Source organism: Labrus bergylta, chromosome 22 (genome assembly GCF_963930695.1).
Source record: "Labrus bergylta chromosome 22, fLabBer1.1, whole genome shotgun sequence".
NCBI lineage: Eukaryota > Metazoa > Chordata > Actinopteri > Labriformes > Labridae > Labrus > Labrus bergylta.
Window position 1 is genome coordinate 13,078,566 of NC_089216.1, and position 24,313 is coordinate 13,102,878.

General features: G+C 41.9%; 1 protein-coding gene across 3 annotated transcripts in view; it reads right to left on the reverse strand.

The window, feature by feature from the left end:
* The window catches only part of LOC109980680 (NACHT and WD repeat domain-containing protein 2), a 52,548-nt gene that overhangs the window by 9,291 nt on the left and 18,944 nt on the right, over window positions 1-24,313 (reverse strand). For all 3 annotated transcript variants that reach the window (XM_020629145.3, XM_065950568.1, XM_065950567.1), the window contains 4 exons: window positions 15,500-15,616; window positions 5,609-5,812; window positions 4,605-4,755; window positions 1,970-2,559 (listed from right to left, as the gene is read on the reverse strand). In XM_020629145.3, coding sequence (XP_020484801.2) covers window positions 1,970-2,559; window positions 4,605-4,755; window positions 5,609-5,812; window positions 15,500-15,616 — 1,062 coding nt within the window. The remainder of the gene's footprint in view (window positions 1-1,969; window positions 2,560-4,604; window positions 4,756-5,608; window positions 5,813-15,499; window positions 15,617-24,313) is intronic.

Below are 24,313 nucleotides of genomic sequence, written 5' to 3' on the forward strand. Positions count from 1 at the left end.
TAGTCGCAGTCTGAAACTTTCCTGTCCGGGGGTCTGTCATATTCTGTCCAGCTTGACGCGTGTCTGCAGCGTACTCCGTCAAAAATAGACTTGTAGAGTATTTGAAACGGAACGGAGCGCAGTGCCGCTGGTGACACGGTCCAGAGAAGGACCGGTGATGCTCGCTGTGGAAACACAATGATTGACCAGAGTGGCAGCAAACTACGGCGTAGCGGTCAGTCAGCGCTGTGCAAGGAGTGTGTGGAAATTGGGGGTAAGGGGGCCAAATCTGACACCAATAAGTTATAGAATAGTAAATGACTGGATGGTGCTCGTCCAGCCCTAAAAGTCGAGGAGAGAAACCTTGATAACATAACTTTAACTAGATGTTTTTCTTGGTGTCAGATTATTTATGACATGATGAACATGAACACTGTTGGGATGGCCCCCCTGTGAGTTTATGCATTGGGCCCAAACAGACTCGCCCCTGTATTCACCTCTACACTGACCTTAGATGTTGTGATTTGCCGTTACAAAAAACGATTGTACCAGTGTGACAGTTATTGCAAAGGCAGGACAGGAGGGGTAGATCTGTGGGTGTGATCCAGCCAGATGGCACGCACACAACCAGGAGAATAATGTGCATGTGGACGCAAACACACCGAGCTGCACACACATTTACCAACAGAAATAGATACGATCTCAACAGATGTTAACACATGAGAGCGGACTAAACGCACACCCATGAAGGCGTATGCAGATGCGCACGCACGCACGCACGCACGCACGCACGCACGCACGCACGCGCGCACACACACACACACACACACACACACACACACACACGTGGCTTCACAGGGAAGGAAAAGACGGGCATGGCCGTGGTCATTTGGCAGACACACAGATGGTCAAGCGAGCGTTTGATGAGACGAGATGAACAGTTTGAACGCCCACTCATACTCTGTTGTACAAAGACAGACACATGCTGAGATCAGAGAGACAGATGAGCTCAAGCAGGACGACAAGGAGCAGCAAACGTGAGACATTAGAGGGGTGAATATCAAACAAAAAAAGACAAACACCATTATCTAAAAATGATCACATCTGTTCTGATATCAGTATCTATTATCGGGACAACCTTATACTGATACCTGTGTATTATTATGAGGATATAAGTATCTATACCAGTATGGATATTTGGAATGAAGGCACTTTATAGGCTCTTTTATGTACAGTTATTTCTGAGCCTGGAATAAAATGAACTTTTTTTTACCCGAAATGTGAACCTCTTCAAATCAGCAGACTAAACACTCTAAAGAGATAATGGTGAGTATTTAGGTGTAAAATACAATTTGGTCATTGTGGCTGAAAATTAGGATGAACCATGTTTTTTTGTCAACCTTCAAAGGCCCTCCCCATGCGACTGGGCCCCAGGAAACGTTGCCCATTATCCCCCCTTATGGGCGGCCTTGGCTGCTAATGTTAGCTTGGGGGGGTAAATTTAACCAAAAGTTAACTTGCTCCCAAAATCAAACTGATCTAGCATTAAACTGAAAGGAAAACTAAATTAAACTGCTTCCTCTTAAAGAACAGTTTCTCTCTTATGTTCCTCGGCAGACACGACTGAGAGAGATGAGTCCAACAACTCTCCGGATGTACGTTTTTTTTTTTTTCTTTCTTTTAAGATTTAGTTTGGGGGGCTTTTTATGTCAGAAACAGGGGAGCCACAGGTCGGCTTGGAACCCGGGCTGCCCGACTCTGTATGTGGACAAGCGCACTAACCATGATGCTACTGGCTACCCTCTAATGTAAATGTATAATTTCTAAATTTATTTATGTTATGACTGTCAGTCAAACTATAAGAGAAAGTTATTTTGATACCTCCACTGATGCCAGGCAATCACATCACATCCATCTTTAATTAGTAGTTCACAGCTGTTACTCAGTCTGCGCCAGAGAATTCTGTTTTTATTTAGCTCCTCTGTCTCACCTGTTTTGCCACCTCTGAAAGCAGCAGCGTCTTCCCTGTGCATGGCCCCCCATACACCACCAGGGGGCTCGTTCTGCTCCCTTTAGACGGCATCAGATACTCTTGAATGTAATCCAACGACTCGGTCTTGAACTCGAAGAGCGTGGAGTAGCTTTTACACAGCGACAGGTGCTGCAGGATCTCGTCGTACAGCGGGTCGGTCTCCGTGTCGAAGTTCTGCTGCACCGTGGCCTGGATGATGTCCACCATGTCCTCGTAGAACTGTTTACACAGACCCTCCACATAGTTGCTCTCCACTTCCTGCGAGTAGCCCAGTTTCATGTCGCAGTGCGTGACCGAGGAGTAGACGCGGAGGTTGGAGGCGGCGACGACGGTGGGGATGAACTCGTCCCGGACCTTCAGAAGGCGTTCGTAGGCTTCCTGATTGCGCATGACGCGGTCGGCGCTCACCACGATGTCCATGTAGCGGGTCATCTCAGGGATTTTGGCGAAGCGGTCGAAGTTGGAGATCTTGCGAATGTAGCAGACGCATTTCCTGAGAAAGGCTGGAGTTTGTTTCCCAAGAGCGAAGTCGAGTTCATCCTCCAAGGCTGAGAAAAAGAACAAATACAGTTTTGTCATTTCTTATATGATGTCTAAGACGTCTTCCTGAAAATTCTCTATTTGTAAAAACTAAAGAAAAGTGGTGGCTTAAATGTGATAAAGACCACAGCTGGGTTATTATCTCCGACTTGCAGAGATAAATGTCTATCAAATGTAGGATTTGCATTTGGCTGGACAGATTTTCCAAGCCCTTTAGCCTGCGATTACGCCGATTTCTCCTGAGCCTCATTTAAGTAGAAACAAAGTTGATAAAAATCTCATAAGCCAGCACCGCTGAGCTGTATCAGCGGCTGACTGGAACTCTGCCAGTATCTCCCGTGTAGTTTTGCTCACATGCGTACTGGAGCAGTTTAATTAGGAGGGAGAGGAGTGTGAAAGGAAAGTTCCAAGAGAAGAAACAACTTTCTCCATGTAGTTAAAACCCAGCCCGGCTCAGAAGCCCAATGTGAACATTTAGAGAGGACTCAAACTGGAACTTCCTGACATGACCTTTTGCAAATGAATACATAGAAGTGTAGCTGCAGTGGCTTAATAAGCTTTTATTATGCTTCATGAACAGGCTGCATGCTGCCGTCATGGAGCCCTAATGGTACCAAAAAAAAGTATAAATCATCACCCTGCAAGGAAAAAAGCGGACGTAAAAGTATTTATAACAAAATATGAAAGAACAGTTAGAGAGTATCTTTTCTGAACATGAATTCAGAAGTTATATTTAAATTCATGAAGTTATATGTTAAAAGTATTCAGAAATGCTTCGACTTGTGTCAACATCTGAGAAAAGTCGGCTCATTGCTGTCAAAGGCTCCACACTTCTGTCTTTCCACCTTCAAAATAAAAGCACAGGTGTCATACTGTCTGCAAGAGGAAACTGAAACTCACAGAGCAGAGAAGCTAATATTTCACAGATGAAGTGAGGGCAGCAAGCGTCCGTTGCTGTGTGATATCTGACACTTGCATTCTGTTATGACAAGCTGTTGTTTCTTTTTTTTAAGATATATATTTTGATGGTGCTTGTATATGTCCATACTGTACTATCTGCTTTATGAGAACAGAGCCACTACTCATAGACCAGGACTTGTCATTATGTGTCTCTATCCTCTCCTACAATGACAGGCTGAGAAATTAAAAAGAGGATGTCTTTAAAGAGTCGCTCAGCGCTGTCAAAACAATTCCGCAATAACTTTGTGATTCCAAAAATGGAGAGACTTTTAATATGTAGCCAGAGAAGCTGCTTGTCAATGGGCAAGGCAGACAAATGCTTGGGGCCCAAGACCAGTCCCTGAGGGATTACAAGCTTAAAAGTTTGTAAATGAAAGTCAACAAAGAAAGATTAAGAGGAATAATTTGTCTATAGGAGAGAGAAAAGAAACAGGCGTTAGGACACTGGCAGACATGATGGGGATGAACGCTGGTTGGAGGCCCCCCAATTGATTTTTGCCTAGGGCCAAAAGAGACTCTAGAATCACCACTGTATGAAGCACAATGAGCTCTGTAAAAAAATAGTGGGAGAGACTTGTTCAAATATCAGAGATGGACCTTTTTTTTTGTCTTTTGCACCAGCACAAGAAAGAAAAAGTCATTATAACTGTTTTTGTTTTCTACTTCTGATGTTTGATTTGATATAAGAGAGCTAAGTTTGACCACTTCAGGGAAAATGACGATTCTCAAGAACCACAGTGACAAAATAATATGAATTTCATGACATAGGACATACAGTAGAGTTGCGTGATAATCTGCCAAAAAGTCACTTTGAAAATCTTTGCAACACACTGTGAGGGGAACATACAGTGTGATCGATCAATCACTGTCACGCGCTGAGCTGAGTCGGATGGATCCTGATTGCATCTCATCATCAAGTTGACGCTCCAAACAACAGTTGAGGTGAGATTGTTTTCTCATGAAGGTTAAAGCACCATACAAGCTCAAGCCTATTCAGCATTCACCAAGTCCGTTTACATCTTCTGACTAGAAAAAGGAGGGATCAAACAATCTGACGTAAAAGGATATAAAAATGACAGAAGAAGAAACGAACCAGAGCAGAGAAATTTCTTGGCTTGAGGGCTCTTCATGGTCCCTTTCTCCTGGAGCTGCAGCACGGCTGTCCTGAAGATCCTCTTGATCTCCTCCGACACGTTCCTCCAGGCCTTGTCGTTCTTGGTCTTGGCTGCGCTGCTCGACTCCATCTGAGACGGGAGACGGGAGGGCAGCGAGAGGGCAGTGTGAGTTTACAGTTCAGATGAAGGGCTGTCAATGTGCACCGAGGGGAATCTCGTTTTCTTTACTAAGAGAGAATATTAGTCCGTGTTAGATCTCGGAAAGATTCATTTAAAATGTCTAATGTTGGCTGAACGGCTCGAATCTCTCTTTCAAATATTTACTGGAATGACTCACTCTGGTAGATTCTGCTGTATGATGGAGACTTTGAGAGATTCTCAAAATATGAAACATTCAAATCTGAATTTCTTTTTGCCAATGGGCCAAAGTTTAAAGTAAATCTCCAGGCAGCATCATCATGACGACTGTGAAAAAAAACCGCTGCCAGATGTATTCTACCTTTATACAACAGTTAGTTTGGACAGTTATCTGATTGGATAAGAGGCATTCCATCAGTGCTGATAAAGAGACTTTTACCTGCATATATCACTCTGTTCTGCTGAGTAAGACAGTGAATTAATGTTACTTGTGAAATATCACTTAAATATAAAAGTCTCTGGACAAGATAAGAAAATGGATTTAATTAAGTTGGTGTAGAATAAACTCAAAAACATTTTTATGTGCACTTTTTGTAACCTTGATTTGGAAAACAGTTCAGCACATGATTTCAAAAGGTCTACCTAAGATAAAGTGTGAAGCTGCATTTCTTTTCCTTGTGTACATAGTTTATGTTTCTGGAGGAGAATTCATTAACTGTGAAGCTCAAGGACTAGAATCCATTTAAGGTACTTTTAAAATCTAAGTTTAGTTGCATGTTTATGGGTAAAATAACAAACAATTTCCTTTTCAACACATTCATGGCAGCATGTCTGCTGGACTCACAGAGTTCTGGTAGTTCTTGAGCATCTGGGCTTTGGGTTTGAGGTAGTATGCGGGTGGCACAGAGTTTTCATCCCTGCAGTACCACTCCTCTAAGATGTGTGTGTCCAGCCCCGCCTCCACAGCTGCATCCAAGATCATCTCAAATTCGGCAGACTCCACCTCCCCTGGCACTCGGATGCTGCCATACTTTTCTCCCACCAGACCCTGAAGGGGGGGGGGGGACGAGGAAGGAAGGATAATGGGGAGGGAAAGAAGGAAGAGAGAGAGACACATATGATTCAACTTGATCCGAAAAAATTCATTTGGATTAGTGGCGCAGGGTGAAGTCATGATACAGATAGTGAGACTTCTTTCAGGCAATTTCAAACCACACATTTAACTTTGGTGTCATTTAGACTTCCAACAGTCAAGGAGGAATGTATTTTTGTACTCTGTGATGTATTCTGAGGACTCTTTCTTGAATTAATATTAGCTTTAAATCACAGCCACACACATGTCACATATATATATATATATATATATATATACACTGAGTCAATAAAAAAGGAACATTTGCACCACTCCTCCCACGGAGAAACACAAACATCTATGGTAAGTGTTGCAAATAACTTTAAATATAAAAAGTGAGAGAAACTCAAGTGTGTTCAGAGAGAATGCCATCTGCCCAAACATACGTCACAGACTACCAAATATAACTCTCATTATGTATCATAATGAAAGAGAATTTAAAGCCTTGATGCTAACCGTAGATGACTTTGTTGTTCAGCCATTGTATTCTCCTAATCAATAGAGAAAGTTCCTGCTGTTGAATCTCACTGAGTACCTCCTAAAGTCTGTTCAGAACGTACAATGCCTCTACTGTATTGGAACATGGTTCTCCGCAGTGTAAACACACTGAGTACCCCGTCAAGCCCCTGGTCCCTTTAGAAAGTGCCTACAAAATCTCAGTCACAACAGAAAGTACCTTCTAAAATCCCAGTACTTTCGGAAAGTAAAACCCCCTACCAGGGAGCTTTCAGGTGATAAAATAAAGTCACTTTGGCTTTAGATTGGATCTGGTGCCTGCAGTGGAAACCAAAGAGAACCTTCTTCAATGGTCCCTTGGAGATGTCCCTGCTTTGCAAACACGACTGAGTACCTCCCTAAGGACCCTAGTTCCTGGTGAAAGTTGGTGGAACTGCACTAAGTACAGACATAAGTCTCAGTCACACAAGTTTCGGCGTTGGAATCGCACTGAGCACCTCCTAAAGTCCCCATAGTATCAGAAAGTACTATCAGGGACCTTTTGGTTTTTTTCAAGTCAATTTGACTTAGTTTGAATCTGGTACCTGAAGAGGAAACAGACTGAATTCCTCCAAAAGTCCATAGTTGTGTTTCCAACTCAGAAGTCTCGGTAACACAAAGGAGTTCCTCCTAAAGTCGCTGGTTCCTGCAAAAGTTCCTGCAAAAGTTTCTGCAGTGGAAACGCATCTTATACCCGCTCTCACTGTAACCTCTCTCCATCTACTGATGCATTTGAATTGTTACTGTTTGTCACTGTTTATATTTTAGCCATTGGATGTAACATAACAATAGTATAAAAACTGAATTACCCTAAGAGTGTATCTCAAAGCCAGCCTTCTTTTTTCTTCTTAATCATTTATTGTTTTCAGTAAGAAAAAAGCTGATTCGTTCTGCTGTTGCACTACGAATGCTTGAATGACACACTGTTATGTAAAACAGGCAGCCTTGGCCAAATTTCCTAATGCCCCGTAATCAGTGGTATTAATGAAATGAGCAGATTTGCTTGAAATGTGGAACAGATGGCACCTTTTTGAATGAAAGGAAATTAATACTTCATGAAATTGTGGCATGTAGATCTGGGAGAATAGAAACTAAAACAGTGAAATTTAAGTTTTATATGTGCCATCATCAGCTTTATAAGCCTATATCGATAATATTTTAGTCAATCAGAAAACTACACAGAATCTGGATAGTTGGGCATCATCAAATTAAAAAGTGGCCTTTTCATCACACCATTATCTCCCACTCCACATGGTGTATCTACTCCCGGCTCCGACGACTCCTCACTCTTCCTCTCGGCATCTGTTCACACTCGCGTTGAGTGGCAGCTGATTCAATACCATCGGAAATGATTAGGGCTATTTCCTGGTGCTCTCCTTCATGCGCCCTTAAAAGTCACAATTGAGGACAATAGGAGCAAAAAAAAAAGGAAAAGGAATGCAATCACACAGGAAATCCTCCACTCTATGACCAGCTGATCTTTACTCCATGTGTCGTAACACTCATGCAGCTGAAGCCTCAGGGTGAAGACGCAGAGCGAGTGAGGGACTGTGAGCTCCGATGAGCAGGAAAACGACGTTGGGGTTTTTCAGCTCACGGCAATGACGCTTCAAAGCCGTTCCATGTTGGACTCCTCGTTTCCCTTGGCATTCACAGTGGGAACAGATGAAGAGAACAAGCACAATCAGACGATGGCACGCGGCGTGGACTGTAGGAGCAGCCTACCCTTCAAACCCCACAAACGTCTAACGCCTTTGGTGGATTCACTTACAGTCCTACAGTTTTAGTACAAAAGGTTTATTTTGCAGTTTCTTCTCCATCTTTACTTCGTACAGTATCAGTTGTTTTGGGGGAGGAGGTGCCATTTTCAAGGTCGCATATTGGCATGTGTAACTCTCTTTGTGTTTAAAATGAAGGTTTTAACCAGACAAGGCTGCTCACTAGATCTTGTGATTGACAGAAAATGCCATGAGCTACAATAAAGCCCACAATCTTACAAGTGACAGAGGCACAGTTGAGCTCAGGACATTGTAAAGTGAAATGTTACTGTCTGCTTTGCAAAATACAAACATTTTGTGCAAAGTTTTCTTTTCGTCGAACAACCTAGGTCCTCACCGTTTGTTAACCATAGCTATTGCTAGCTTAACTTAATCAAGCTAACAGTCCCTTTATGATCTGGTTAAAGCCATCCCCACTTTTATATATATGTTTTTAATTTTGTATTTAGTTTTGTGAGAAAATAAAACGGCAACAGACTCTTGATTAGACCTAACACAACCTTTTTTGACTGCTTTACTTCTTAGCTTTAGCTGTATTGCTTGTTTACTGAAATGTCATGCGTTTTTACAACGAAAGCTCCAGAAAATAATGACCATGTCAGACTTAGAACTAAAAAATGTGTTCGGCAAAAGTAGCACCATCTCAGGCATCATTATGTGGTGTTATTCCAGAGTTAACCTTGCTAAAGCGTCATTGCTTAGCTTCTACTCTCTATATATATAGCATATTAGCATCTTGTACTCTAATGAAAGGATAAGTTCTCATTAGCTTATCATGCTAACATTAATGTTAAGGGTCCAGGAATTGTGTCTTTTTTTTGTGCTTCTGAGGCTTATATTTAATGTTGTGTTTTGTTAGAAGTTAATTAGTTTCCACATGTTTAAATGCCTGAGATCTAAAAAAAAAGCCTTGAAGCAAGTGACTGCTAAGCTAATTCTTAGATGTTTGAAAACTTGAAGACAGAACAGGATTCTCGATGCACTGGGCGTCCCTGCAGGTCACCTCATCGGTCCTCTTTAGGCAGACTCCTTATGAGTCACAGTGCTGCAGTGAGGTGTCTGTGGGCTGAACTAAAGCAGTGCTGAGAGAGGGATACACCGCATAGCGAGTGTGAGACTCTCCAAGTCGCTGACAAAGTCTCTGTCAGCTCGCCTTGCGGTGTTAACCCTGGATAAAGGAAGTGTGTGACTGACTGAGTGTGTGTGTGTGGAAAGAGATTAGGAGAAAACCAACTGAGGTTTTCCATCAAAATGACAAAATCACACACACACCTCCACCAACACATTCAATCCCCTCCATCATTGTAAGTTTTGTCGATGTTAGACATAGTAAAGAGGGAACAGGCAGCATGAAACTCCAGTTTTAGTCACTCTTCTTCCTCCCTCCCTCCTCCCTGGTTCTCATCCTTGGAAAGGTTTTTTTTTTTTGTACTCTGGCTAAGTGCACTTTATCTGATGAGCTGGTTGGAAGAGGCGACTAAGATATTGTGCACAGCTACAGTACGAATCAACAAATCAATCACTCACGCAGTCAATCAATCAATGAAACACACTTGTTCAGATATTTGCTGCATAAGCTTTGGTGCTGCAGAGGCAGAAATGGCTCTGAAAAAAAGAAACATATTCTTTGATCACCAAGGCTGCAGTATTTGTGTTTTCAAACTGAGATGTACACTGATATCATCCTACTGAGTCATAGGGTGGAAGAAATACACGCACATTTCAGGAAAATACTGTTAATATTATCAACAATGAACATGAAACACCAAACGAAACAGTGAACAAATCCTACAAAGAATTAAAGTCACTAAAATAAACCGATGCTGGTGCCCAAAAACTATTAAAAGCACTTGATTGAATTAGGGCCCGACCGATGTGAGCTTTTTGGTGCCGATACTGATACTGATATTGGGGAGAAAAAAAATTCCCAAACGATATATCGGCTGATATCTTTCTTAGACATATTAGATCTTTAGAGATAGATGGATATGGATCTACACATTTATGTGTTGATAACCAAATTGATGTTATTAAACACTTGTGGAAAAGATTTATAATGAAGACAAGATGGTCACTCAATTGGAAAATAACTGCGCATGTATGTGCATCAGCGCTTGACACTATGAAGGGTGAGGATGCTTGTTGTAATCCATAAAACACACTCTGCTGGTGACAGCCAGAAAGAGACATGCTAATGTAATGCAATAAAACTCTAAATGTTTTAAGTTGGTTGAAAAATCTTCGTATTCGCCGACATAACAGCTCCTATTAAGTATTTCATAGTTTTCATACACTATTCTAACAAGATTTCTCCCACAAGCTCATCTGCTGTGGTGAAAATGAAATTGTAGACGAGGAGGTCCAAAGCAAGTTTGAGGTTTTTTGGCGATCATATAAATAACACTGCTATTGACAAATGTGAGGGAGAGGTAACAATGGGCCAGCTATGGTATAAACTAACAGAGATGCGTTGGGGATGTTGGTTGGGAACGGGGTACTTGATGAGTGGAAAGTAATTAATGAGTAATTAATGAGTAAACACTGTTAACGGTAGAATCAAATAATTAGTAAAAATAAATACTGCAAGTTGTGAATTTGAATTTTTTTAATTGATAAGTAGTATCTCTAAGAACTGATAAATAAGTAACTCCTCTGCTCAGTTCTTGGAGGATTTCTCTTTTTGGAGATTCCGGGTCTTGTTATTTTTCTCCGTGTATCAGATTTCACTGAATAGCGAAAAGTTAAACCAGCCCGTCTGGGATATCGCGTTAGCTGTTACATCATTTAAACTGAATGGTGCAGAATATAAGAGCCTCAAATATCTTCTTGGATGAAGAGTTTTTTTTTTGTTTTTTTTTAAAGGGCAGAAAAACAGGATGAGTGGCTCGTTTGCGTCCTTGAGGCATTTATCAAGTTTTTTCTTCCATGGGGGGAATTTGAGACTGCAAGAGAGCAGAGGAGAAGAAGAAGAAGAAGAAGAAGAAAAAACAGACGTAGCTCATTGTCATGCTTAATCTCCGGGTCAATGACACCATCACCATGCCAACCCCTGCCATTGCCATGGAAACCGGCTTTATTGCATCGACATGTTAGAGGGAAGCCCCCTCCCCTCCTCCTCAGCCAGGTGTAGTGAATTAGTGGTGGTGTGTGTGTGTATATTTTTGTGAATGTGTGTGTGTGTGTGTGTTTAACAGCCCTGCACTGCCACCTGTCTTGTGTTCAGCTGTGCCCTATGAAAGACACTCGCTGAAATTGATTCCTGCTCATAAAGACACACCGACACATCTAATAAAAACACGGTTACATGAGGATCCACTCCTGTCTTATGAACTCAAACGACTCATACATGTCTGCTAAAAAATATCATTTTTTTTGCCTTTGCCTGTGATTCCACAAATGTTTCAGCAAAAGTGTGTGAAAAATAATCAAAATAAGTGAATTGTAAATGCAATTCCCTTCACACAGGAGCATGGTGTTTCATAGAGGTGAGCGAGGTAAGACGAAGGTGTCAAAAGGAGTATTTAAGAGGTCTCCAGTTGTTGCACAAATCCTCAGAGGCAGCATGAAACACACCTACACTAAGCCTGCCAATCCTCAGCGCCGTTTCTAAGGAAGCTAATATTGCCTACTTCAACCTCCCATCCTCCCCCCTTTCTACTTCTCCTCAGCTTTTCTTGCAGCTACATTAACAATCGATGTGGATACAGTTTTCAGGCTCGTGGACAGTTGTCGTGGGCTGAAGACCTCCAGGATCAGCTGCTCTTGAAGTCTCCCTCTTAACGCCTTTGTGTCTGTGTGTATGTGTCTGTGTGCTGTCATGACAGTGACTTGCAGGAAGAAGAGGGATTTTCCCTTTTTTAAACGTTTTTTTTCTGTCATCTGTTACTGGGACTGTGACCTTGGTGTCTCTTGCATCCCTGATGGGTCAGAGATGTAACGGCAGATTTAAAATTAGAGGCCAGGGCCACAAAATGAAAGCTGTTCAATTCAGAGTCAAAGTTCAGACACACCCTACAGAAACAGTGATTTAAAAAAAAAAAAAGAAAAAAAAAAGTCAAATAATAATGATAAGAAAATGAAATGATCGTGAAAGAGCTGAATTTAGCTTCGAGCACCATCACACTCAAACTTACACACACTCTAAAAACCTACTGTACGTTGTTGCAAAAACAACAAGAGCCTAAATTCTACTGATGTTTTACCCATCCACACACATTTATCTAGGTCTACCACCCTGTGAAAATAAACAGTAGTACTCCGGAGATAGCCCACACAACCCAGAACTGTCATAACTGGGGATCCGAGTCCCTGATCAAAGGACCCCGATGCTCGCGCTGCAGCTCCGCGCTCCCCAAGAGCTAGAAACGGGGCCGACCAGACTGTGGAAACGACGGGAAGCCCCGACTGCAGGGACCATGGCAGCTGGCCCCGACCACGCCGTGGAGGTTTTGATGAGCTTAAATCCTTCTACTACACAAGAGAATACACTTCTAACAATTCAACCATCCAGATGGGGAGGACTTGCACTCTCCGCTCATAAACGTGGAGCATGCATCACCCTGATTTATCCCGACAGATTTCTGTTTCACAACACACAAAATGCCTCAGGTCAAGATGCTCCGTTTGTGTGTGCACCTGTGGGTGTGCGTTCGAGACCATCAGAGAAAAAGAGTGCAGAGAGAACAAAGACCCGGGTGTGTGTGTGTGTGTGTCATGGTATTGTGTGTTTTAGCAGTGTGTTGTTGTGTTGTTCTCCTCAGGGTTAGTCGGGGTTAAGGCGGTGAAATTGCAGCACAGACAGAGGGTGCGATGGGGCTGGGAGGAATGAATGAAATAAGCGGGGGATGTACAACACAGAGCCAGCAGCACAAAAGGGGGGCGATGTGAAACTTCTTTTCACAACAGAAGTGGTGATTTTTATCCAGTTCGCAGCCTAATTTCACATACAATGCCTCAACAGGCTTTAGAGGGGAAGCTAGGCTAGCAAATTGAGCAAAAACAGAAAACGGGAATTCCGACAGTTCGCAGTTCAGATTGAAAAGGTCAGAAAATGGTTTAAAGACTGAAATGAATGCATTTTTTAAGTTAAGTGTAAATAGAGCGAGCATTTAAAGCAAAGTGGGAGACTATACAACTTCACAGCTTTTAGAACGTCATATTTTCATCAAAAACATATCTAATCAACCGGCAACCTCCGGTCTTGGTCATAACCTACGATCTACCAGAAGGTCTTTACCATATTTCAAAATAAAAGCAGGGTTGTAGTCATACAGCAAGTAGAGTATAGCTTAAGACAGTCAAAAAATGTCAAAATAAAAGCCTCACAATTTTTTATTTTTAAATGCGAAATAATGGAATTTCCATCATGTGATTTAAAAATGTGTCTACAAAATGTTTTATCTTTTGACAGCCCTTATTATTATCAAATTATATCACAATTCTGTTTTGTAATAAAGGCTGAACTTAAGGCTTGTGATATACAGTCTCTAATAGTGTCTGATTTACTTCTTCCTATAGTTTGGTGGTTTTATAGACTAAAAAAGCATAATGAGGAGTCGCAGTATTTCTAAATCACAATACATTTCAAATAAAAATTGGAGCATCATGATTGAATCAGATCAGGAGATAATTGTATTGTCCAAGCCTTTAAAAACCTGCGAAAGCCAAACAAGTCAGCATTTTTTGTCTGGTTCTTGGATCAGTCTAACCTGTCAGCAGAGACTTCTTTAAACATGTGTTACTGTCTGCATGGAAGCATCACTCCCCTTGGAAATAAACCAGAATAAATCATTAAGATCTGCTGATGTTCTGAAGTGAAAATAAGGTTTGTGTGCTTGATTGCCTGACAAAGAAAGAGAACAACAACTTTGAGATGAGGAATCAGTTCATGCAAGGTTGTAAGAGAAGAGAAAAAATAAATACAGAACACAGTCTGGTGGTAAAGGAGATTATGCTCCCTGGAGACCTGCGCTCCTGTCCTACCCATAATGCATTACCTCTCCCTGTGATCTTTCCCCTCAATTCCAACCTCTTGAAACGGATCTGTTCCATTTGAATAATTCCCCATCAATTTGTCTTCCTGTCGTCTTCCTCTCTCTCTCTCTCTTCACTCCAGGCGTCATCCTCTTTCCTGAGTCCTTTTTTCTTTTTCTCTTTTAGCGTGTGGCCCAAAATTATCTCCTGAAGATCGCTGAAATGTCAGCCGTAATTACACATCGTGACACTCTTCACATAACTCATTCACAGATGTGTAATTTTAGCTTCTTGGTAATTCTAATATCTGTGCCCCAAGACACTTTGGAACATTTAATTTTTTATTACTCAAAACAAAAATAAATAAGGGATGAAGTTATTTGTACCCAAACAAACTCAAACCACTAGAATTAAAAACCCTGCTTGTAGCATCAATACTCCCCAAGAACAAAATCTGCAAACAAAGGCTACTACAAATCTACTGTAACTTCTTAATTCGGAGTCAGTTTTCAACTGCAACATTGCCACAACTCCTAGAACAACAGATGTAAAAATCGATCTTTTGGTCCTTGTTTTTAAGCACATGTCTATTTCTATGTCTGTTCATGAAGTACATTGTATAACCAGAGACCTTCTATTTGTACTCACATGATGCCAGTAAAGCCCATACTGTTATAAAGTCATGGAATGAGAGAGCGAGAGGTGTCGGAGAGGAGAAACAGAAACTGATTTAACATGATGTTCTGCTTCTTTTTTGAGTGTGGACAAGCTGCACATTGAACTTAGGCAACATCCGAGCACAGAGATTCATATCTAGGGATGTTCCTAGCGACTGAAAACGCTCTGAAAACAGTTAAAATTGAGCACAATCACTATAATACCGCTTAACACAAGCTCACAGCATCTGTCGGTAAACAATGTCAAAAAGCTTTTCTGAATGGGGCAAATGTAAAACAGTGCTATCACAGCTAGCTGTTATTCCTCAGGCTAACGTCCACATGCTGTGGTCGATATGCCAGTTTAACCCGTCACAGCCTACGCACAAATGTATCTCCATTTTGTAGATCAAAATACTCCCAAAACCTGCTGCGCCTACAGTATGAGATGATCATCTTTCCGCTTTGCTGGTTTACATCCGGGTAGTAGAGCACTCTGGCAGTATGACAGTAATCAGAGCTACAGCCCCAGCTCCTGAATATTTGACCAGCATTGGGTTCTAAATTACTACAATTACAAATCAGAACTTTAACCAGCTAGTGATTCTGGTGCCCACAAGCTAGGACGACAGCGTTTATCTGTTAATTTTGTACATCCCTATCCATTACATATTGTATCCTGTGAGGTGTGCAAAACTTACAACAAAACATGGCCCCGCTGAGGTCTTCAGACATTCCTCCAGCAGCTTCATTCTGAGTCTCTGCAGCTCTGGACTGTCCCACTCCTCCGGATCCACGCCCCAGTACAGGTCCACCACCTGGATACACATAAAAACCAAGGACAAAGAAGCTTGTTATTGTGTTGAAATGTACACAAAAAAAGACACTTTGAATGCATTCAGTGTGGCACATTTGTGAGGAAATTGTTCTCCTATATACCTGTAATAAATGCGCCTCTGATTGTTTGTGAAATATTTCTATAACTATAAAAAAAAAAGATAATAAAAAGCACATCCCAGAGCGAGTACCTGCTATAGCTTCCTTTCAAAATCTTGGTTTAATGAGGGATATTGCAGGTGCTCGGGGAGCTTTAAAATACATTATTAGCAACTGCAAAACAACTTGATTTTACAGTTGTTGCTGAACATGTTGTTTATCTTTTATTAAAAAATCAAATGAAAATGAATTTAGTGCTGTATTTAAGGGAATCTGAGGGAAACTGATGCCAGGTTCTGGGCTCAACAAATCTTAAAAGTATAATTAAGAAAAAGCTAAATGAGGATAAGCAGACTTACACTGTAAAATAACACACGCACGCGCGCACACGGCACAGAGGGGGGTCTCCCACAACCTGTTCATCACAACTTTTGGCAGCTCAGGCAATTTGAACAACAAACACGCCACAGGGGGAGTCTCCCACCGGAGGAGAGAGAAAAGTAAGGAAGCGTCCCTAAGTGTACAGTATGTGTGTGTATCAGTGTGGTCCACAACACACTGCTGCTGCTGCTGCCAGCTTCTGCTTCAGAGGAGAACAAACCCTCCTGTATCTAATTTCTGTGTCTCGTCTGTGTTTTTCTGCATATGTTTTTTTTTTTTTAGGTTTGTGTGTTTTTGTCTCATCAGCAGAGAATTTGATGATTCTTCAGCTTTTCCGCAGCATGTTTCCTTTGTTGTTTCTGTTTAGGCTTATGGTATGTGTTGTTTCTTACCTGAAATCTCTTGGCCCTTTGCAGTGTGTTTTGCTACTGTTAGCAGCTGTTTGACGCAGCAATGGAAGCGATGCGTCAAACACAGCCTGAAAAGCGTGATGGGTATCAGGAAGTAAGCGATTTAAGGCAGCAGCATGATAACCGAGCGACAGCGTCTGGTGTTGAAAAGTGAAGCCAATGTAGAAGTGCAAAACCCTGCAGTCCGCTGAGTCTCCGCTTGAGGCTGGCTACAGAAGCACCAGAAGTCACATACATACCCCATTAAAAAACAACAACAGTTTTTACAGCAGAAATTAGACAGGCTGCTTCAAAAAACAAAATAGGTCTAAATAGGATAAGCGTTTTTACACAATAAGATGTGTAGCTAACCTGATAGGTTAGGTTAAGACAGCATTACCAGCTAACAGCTAACATTGCTAACTGCCATAGATGGGACGCCAAGCACCCTGCAGTAACAGATGGGTGACATCCCTCAGGCTTCGTCCAATGGGAAGCCAATAGAAAAACAAGCATCGTATTAGCTTAGCAGTTACTGCCACGTTAGCGACAGCAGAGCCGAACTAAATAAAATGTTTCTTTTTAGATGGGGGAACACATGCAACAGGGTGAGCTAGCTAAGTTGCTGCTAATATCGACAAGCTAACCTTGATACTATGTGGCGCTTAGCGTGTTGGAACTGCTTATCAAACAAAAGAGCCTAAAACAAAAAAGGCAATCGACTTTGTACCTTTTGAGTTAAAACAGAAGAATGAAGAAGGTACATTTTAAAACATTTTTTGTCAATGTTTTTCTTTATACACAAAAGAGTCCAAAGAAATCCTCTTAGTATAGATTATTTTTGAATTTATTTGTAGATTGATTTGGGTTTTTTGTTCATTTTTTGCTCACTGTCTCACAGAAAAGAAAGTTGTATAGTGATTATTCTTTGCATGTATACGATGTTCAGTTTTAACCTGAACATTAAAAGCAATCATCCATCCATCATCTTTACCGAATTTCCCGTTCGGGGTCAAAGGGCCGATCCCAGCTCTCATCGGCCGAGAAGTGGGGCTACACCCTGGATTGTTCGCCAGTCAATCACAAGGCTGACATATGGAGACAGATAATCTGCCACACTCACACCTACGAGCAATTTAGAGTCCCCAATTAACCTAACAAGTACCTGGAGAGAACCGGGAGAACATGCAAACTCCACAAAGAGAGGCTCCATGAACTTCCTCACTGTGAGGCAACAGCGCTAACCACTGCACCACCAGGCAGCCCTAACAGTAATCATACCAGCTGTAAAAGAATAACCCAAACAGCCTTACTGTAGGTGGAATTCAGGTATTAGCATCAGTATCTAGATGGACAAAATGGTATTACATTTTTTCTTTTTTTTTAATTGTAACTGGATTCTTTTGCTCTTCCTCCCTGATTGCCATAGGGCTTAAAAGCAGAGGGTAGAGCAGCAGGAGGAGGAGGAGGAGGAGGTGAAGCCACAGTGCTGCTATCTCCCTTCATGCTCGGCTGCTCAGCGGACCAGCTCGCTCTGATGAGTTTAGTCCAGCACCCGATGACTGACACATCCGCAGTGTGGCAGAGAACAGAGTGACGGCAGCCTCTGCATTACAGAGAGCGTGTGGGACTCTAGTTTGACAGTGTGGGAGACATTCGCCCTCCCCTATCGACGGCGGGAGCAGCAGGAGGGTGGAGATACACCTCGACTCATCTGCCTGAATGTTGTGGTGCACCTGTGTGACTGAAGGAGAGGAGGGAGGGGGGAGGGGGAGGGGAGGGGGGGAGGGCGGGTGTTCAAACAGCTGCAGATTCCTTACAGAGCCTGAGGATGCTAATGATGAATATTTTCTTTATCAGTCATTCCAGAGGCTGACTTTGTGCCTCAGCAGTCTTTGAAAAAAGAAAATAACTCTGCATATTAGGCTCATATTGTAAATCTATGAGTAGTGTTTATTGTATTGTTTATTAGAAAAACAAAAGATAAAAACACATTAGTTATTCAGGTTAGTCCTGAGCCCAGTGTTTGGAACTACTGATAATAATAACATCTCTGTTATTATTATTATTATTATTTTCTTTTACTTTTTCAACTAAAGCCAATCATATATATTTAAAAATTAATTTAAACATAAAGACAAGCCAGAGATATTGTATCTCAATCAAGAAGGTTTTGCATCCTTCTTGAAAAGTTAACGATGACTTCACCAGTTTTCCATTAGGTTTGTCCATCTCTTAATTAAACAATTCATTGCTAAGTGACGTGACTAGGGATGACCAAACAGCTTGGCATGCAGTTCAAACAACCGAAGTTGTTTATCTTCTTTTCCTACAAATTAATAGATTTTCCAAATTGAAGTGCTCTCAGACGTCAGGTATTATTTCAACGCACAGTACGTTAGTTCCGCCACCAGGGGGCTCTCAATCAAAACAATAACAAGAGATGACGTCGTGGCTGTCGGGGGAATCATGGGAGTGATTCTCTCTGCTACTACCTGCCACCCCCCCCCATTGAAAACGAACTCAGAGTTGAACTGTAGTGAAGACGAAGAGGCGAAACCGACCTGAAGAATAGAATATGTTTACAGAAGATGTATCCGAGTATAATCTACATGACGTTTTTATTAAAGCAGCACATACAGCAACAGTACGGCAGCTGTCAGTCGCAGCTCACGCTTCCTTACACAGCGCTCTTTGACGTGACACCATGACACACACTGTGGTACAATACAAAGGAAGATCCAGCCTGATGAAGTTAAGACAAAAAGTGAACTTAGGAGTTATGGCTGTGGCTTGCGTTCCCCCTCGTGTTGGCCTGTGGTACGATATTGCGGTTATCATAAACCCCCGATGAAATTGTGTAGCTCTAAGTAATAATATGTGGAGTATAGAATCATCCTCACATATGAGAAGCTAGAGACATTTCTTATCATTTTCCTTATGAATGATAAAACTCAACAACTTCTTTAAACAGATCGACTAATTCTGCAGTTCTAGCGACCAACAGAAAGATAAGCGACTCCAAAACGTGGGCTGAACCACTAAAAGGCTTTTACTTTGAAAAACTCCCCTGCTCACACAAATATGAATAGCATCCCTCATGTTGTGGAAGACTCACATCAGTCACAGCGTATCAGTGTCTCTAATCTGCTTCCAGCATCCGACGTACACGCGTGGGAGACTGATCGGCTCTGTTGACAAGGACCGCGCAGAGGGGAAGTGATGAGCCCCCCCCCCCCAAACTCCCCGCACTCACACACAATCTAAACGGGTTTCTACTGGGCTTCAGCAGGTGATGGGGAGTATTCACAGTAATTAAAAGCTTAATGAAGACATTAGTCATATCTACTCATGTGTAGAGGTGTGTGTGTGTGTGTGTGTGGGGAGGATATTCCGATTCAATTTGCCCAATCACCTTCCGCACGTTGCTGGAAATCGGAGGGGAATGAATGAAAGACGAGAGGAGAAAAAAGTCGAGGAACGTTTATCCAAAAATAGGCACGCATGTGAGAAGTTAAGAGGGGAAAAAAAAGTTTGGCGGGAGATTAGTGAGGAAGAGTTTGTTAATGAACAGTCGACTCCTGTGGGACAAGAACTCTTTCAACATTGTCCTCTCTTTCCTTCCTGCCAAATTCTCCTTCGCCTTTCCTGATTACTCGCCCTCCCCCTTTTTCTCTTTCTCTCTCTCTCTCTCTCTTTTCCCCCCCTAAACTATAAAAGCACGGGGTGCCTTCTGCTTACGTAAGATCCGAAGCCGCTTCCACTAAGCGGCTTTCTAACGCCCTTGGAAGGCATTTGCTCATGGCGGGTCAAGTGCAGGGAAGCCTGTTTTTTAATTTATTGGATACAAGACTATTAAACTTTTGGATTATGGCCAAGATGCCCGAGAAGGAAAGGGCATGAAATCAGGCGAGGAAAAGGGGCGGAAATATACCCCACCATACATGCAGAAAGACTCTCAAGGCAAGAAAGAAGAGTAAAAATAGATGCAGAGTCAACATGAATGTAGCTTAAGCTCTCTACAGCTCATCAAGAACATGAAGTCAATCTCACAGATGGTGAAAACATCTTTCTCAAATCCATCACAGAATGTCAGAACGTTGCAGCATTATGAAACACAAGTGTGGATTAAATGAAGGGAGTTTACGTCTTCAATGTTTGATCCTCTAATGCCTGCTCCTTCCTTCTATACGGGCTCGCTTTATGAGTGGAACAGGCTGGATTCAGGCTGTTAATAATGAGCGCTGAGGGGAAATTTCCAATGCAAAGCCCATCAAAAGAATCCATCAGCCTTGGAGTTGCAGGGTAATTGCGGTACAGTGTTTTGACGTCGCCGCTCAGCCGTGGCGGGTTCAGGTTAAGAGGTGGACAAAGTCGGGAGTCGCTGAGGTCACATGACTCGAACGAGACAGCAGGGAGCCGCAGCCTTTTCTAGAAAACTGAAATATAGAGAGAGATGGTTCACACAGATTACAATTTAACAAGTTCATGTTTATGGTGAACTACTTTTTAACTTTGAATTAAGTTCACAGTCCAGAAACTGAACCAGTTGACGTTACTTTAAGGATTCCTTTTTAGCTGCAATGAGCTTTGTTTTTCTTCATTCGACCCTCCTTTCTCCCATGACTTCTTGTTTTCATCATTCACTCACACTAAGGCCATACACACTATACTGTTAAAATGTCTCGATTTAATAAACATCATACGGATCGATCCTGTATAGGAAATGGAAATAAGGCCTGTGGACAGACAGCAGACTCGCTCCTGAGCCTTTCTGCAAATACTCTCAGACACTACAGCGCTGCAGCAGAGCAGCTCCAAGAGGCAAATGTAAAGTTTGATTTTGCAAAACATATTTTGCTCAAACTGCCTTTTTTCTGTGAAAGGAGCAAAAATCCTGGAACCTGCAAACCTCATCACTTTTAAGAGAGCCACCAAATCCCGGTTAGTTCAGCAACAGACTTGTACTCGTGTTAAAGAGCTCTTTCACGTCACAGCTACATTTTACTATATCCTACTGTACCCAGTTTACTCTTCATTTTTCCTGTTTTTTTAAAATCTTTTATGTACACAAAAGCCCTTCTAGGGACGAGTGTCTCAAATTAGCATGCGCTTTAAACACTATGATACTTGCATTGGATTGCTGTTTTAGTCTGTCTATGTATATTGCATCTGTCCCTATCAGATACACCATGAATAAATAATTATTATAATGAATACACGCCAATAAAATGCCTATATACATTTTTCTTCACCGTACAGGTTGTTTGCCTTACCACTGAAGAGGTGGTTTTAAATGATTAAGAATGCGTATGTGTGATTAATGACTATACGTTTCTTTATAAAGAGAGTTTAGCAGGAACCTTAAGAAAGAGCTAAAGAACTTTACAATGTGACTTCATTCACGAAACAACTGTCCCGGATAACAATTCAGAATAAAAACATTGTGTGAAAATGCTTCTTGCCTTTATTTAGAGATAGGACAGTGGATAGAGTCAGAGATCAGGGAGACCGTGCACCAACACCCCGTTTTGACTTGTTTTTTAACCAGGAGTCCTTGTATACTGGAAAAAGAAACCTCTGGGAATTATTCATCTCTCTCTGAAGGGCAGTGGTGTAGTGCACTTGTTCTTCAGTCTCTATAGGATATACCCACTTCTAAATCTCCTCTGATTTACACCATTGATAAATTGACAATATTAAGTAGTATGCTGCAATTTGTTTCCCTGACGGTGAAGGGATGACTGCATGGACTGGACACTTACAAAGTGTTTAACTTTTGACACCTTTGCTTAAAAAAATCGAACATTTCTGCTGTATTTAAAAACAAAGTTTGGATAAAACGCAAGAAAGAATTTTTTCTGTCCATCGTATCTGACTGACAGGAATTTAAACTTTGTACACCCGTCTCTGGAACAGTAATGAGACATCCTCTGTTGTCTGAATCATTCCCTCATGGGTTTCAAACAATGCAACTGAAAGCTTTTTTTTTCAGATTTGCTTTTTGATTATCTTTGCCGCCTCCTCTCCGTGGAGTCAGTTGGCACGCTGGTGTGTTCCTGCAGAGTATAAATAAAGAAAAAGAGAAAAAAAAAAGAGTCTCAGAGCAGGACGGTGAATGGAGACGATGATGGCCTGCTGCCAACGAGGGAAAGAAAGAAAAAAAAAACGGACTGATTCCGGCGTCAGAAGGAGAAACATGGCAGCCAGGTAAACAGATGGAAGAGTGATGAATCACTGTGTTTTCAAACTGTTTTATCCAAGAAAAAACCTGCCAAAAACACACAACAAATATCGCTGGAAAACCTAAAAGATCCAATATTTCCCTTTCTTATACGCATGATTAATGTGTGTTTAAAAAGAGAAAGAATTCCATCTTTGCTTTAAAAGGTTTAAGTGGCTGACATTCTAAGAGCTGGTCCTCCTCTGACAAAGTGAAATTGACAGGCATATCTATCCGTCTTCTAAAGTGCGAGCACAATAGCGGCATGAATAGACTTTTTTTTTCTTTTTTTTTTTTTTTTAATTATCCTGAAATGTCGTCTCACCCTCAATTCGCTTCTCGGGCAGTGGGTTTGAAAAGACGTGTGAGTGACAGCCGCTGAACGCAATCTCACAGCCGTAGCTGAGAAACTTTTACTTTAATTGCTCCGAGTGTGTGTGAGTCTTTGAGAGTGTGTGTGTGTGTGTGTGTGTGTGTGTGTGTGTGTGTGTGTGTGTGTGTGTGTGTGTGTGTGTGTGTGTGTGTGTGTGTGTGTGTGTGTGCCTGATGGACAGTGAGTTTGGCAGCCAAAGGGAGGTCCGACCACATTATTAACTAAGCAGCTTCAAGTAACCCTTAGAATCAGTTTATCTGCCGCTTTGTGGGAGGCGGTGAAGCACTGTAACAAGCTGATTTATGAGTCGAAGAGATGCATGATGGGTACGGATAATAGAACAGGGAGTATTGTTGAGGGTTCAGAATGCACGCCACTTCAAAAACCGGACTGGGGTCTGAATCTGTGGACTAAAAGAGGTTGTAAGCAGAAGTTAAGCAGCCTCATAACTTAGTTGGCATCTTGTGAGTTGGAGTAGGGACATCATGGGCGACGTGCTTATCCTGCTGCCGCTGCAGGTTATAGGAAAATTCTGCAAAATGCAATAACTATTTCTCAACCGTGGGATTCTGATTATGCTGATGATGAGGTGTACACCATTCTCTCTCTTATTCTGTTGTCAGTTATGTTTCAAACAGCGCTTTAAAGTTGTCTATGTTGACTCTATGTTGAAATCGTTCGCGGGAACAGACGTGCTCTTCTTTTTTTCTGGCAAGGTCTTCATCAATCACACTTCCCTCGATCGTCTTCTCTTTCCTCAGCCAATCATTCCGCCTAACTGCGCAGCCGACACCAAATGGACTCCGATTAATCCGAGGGGAGGCGAAAGGCAAGCTGAAGCCACATCTGGTCGACCAAATGGTTTGAATCTCACGCACCTCAATCAGGGAATTAGGGACATGTCGCTCTTGCGCTAGTGCGGCCGAAAATTTGAGGTCGAAGTTGGTAAAAGGTCGGAAATAGAGGCTACCTGGCTGGCCATGTATATAGCCGGGCGGCCTGCCTGAGTATTGTCTATGTGCGGGACACACTGCAGAGGGCAGCTTGTTCTGATGCAGAGGGAAATGAGAGCGAATCACCATCATGTAAATATTAGATTGCATGTATGTGTGAATTGAGATCATGATTTTATTCATGATTAATCCTGAAGCTCTAATGTCCTATGTATTCCTTTATGTATTTTAATCCATCTGATGTCAGTTCTTTGCATGCT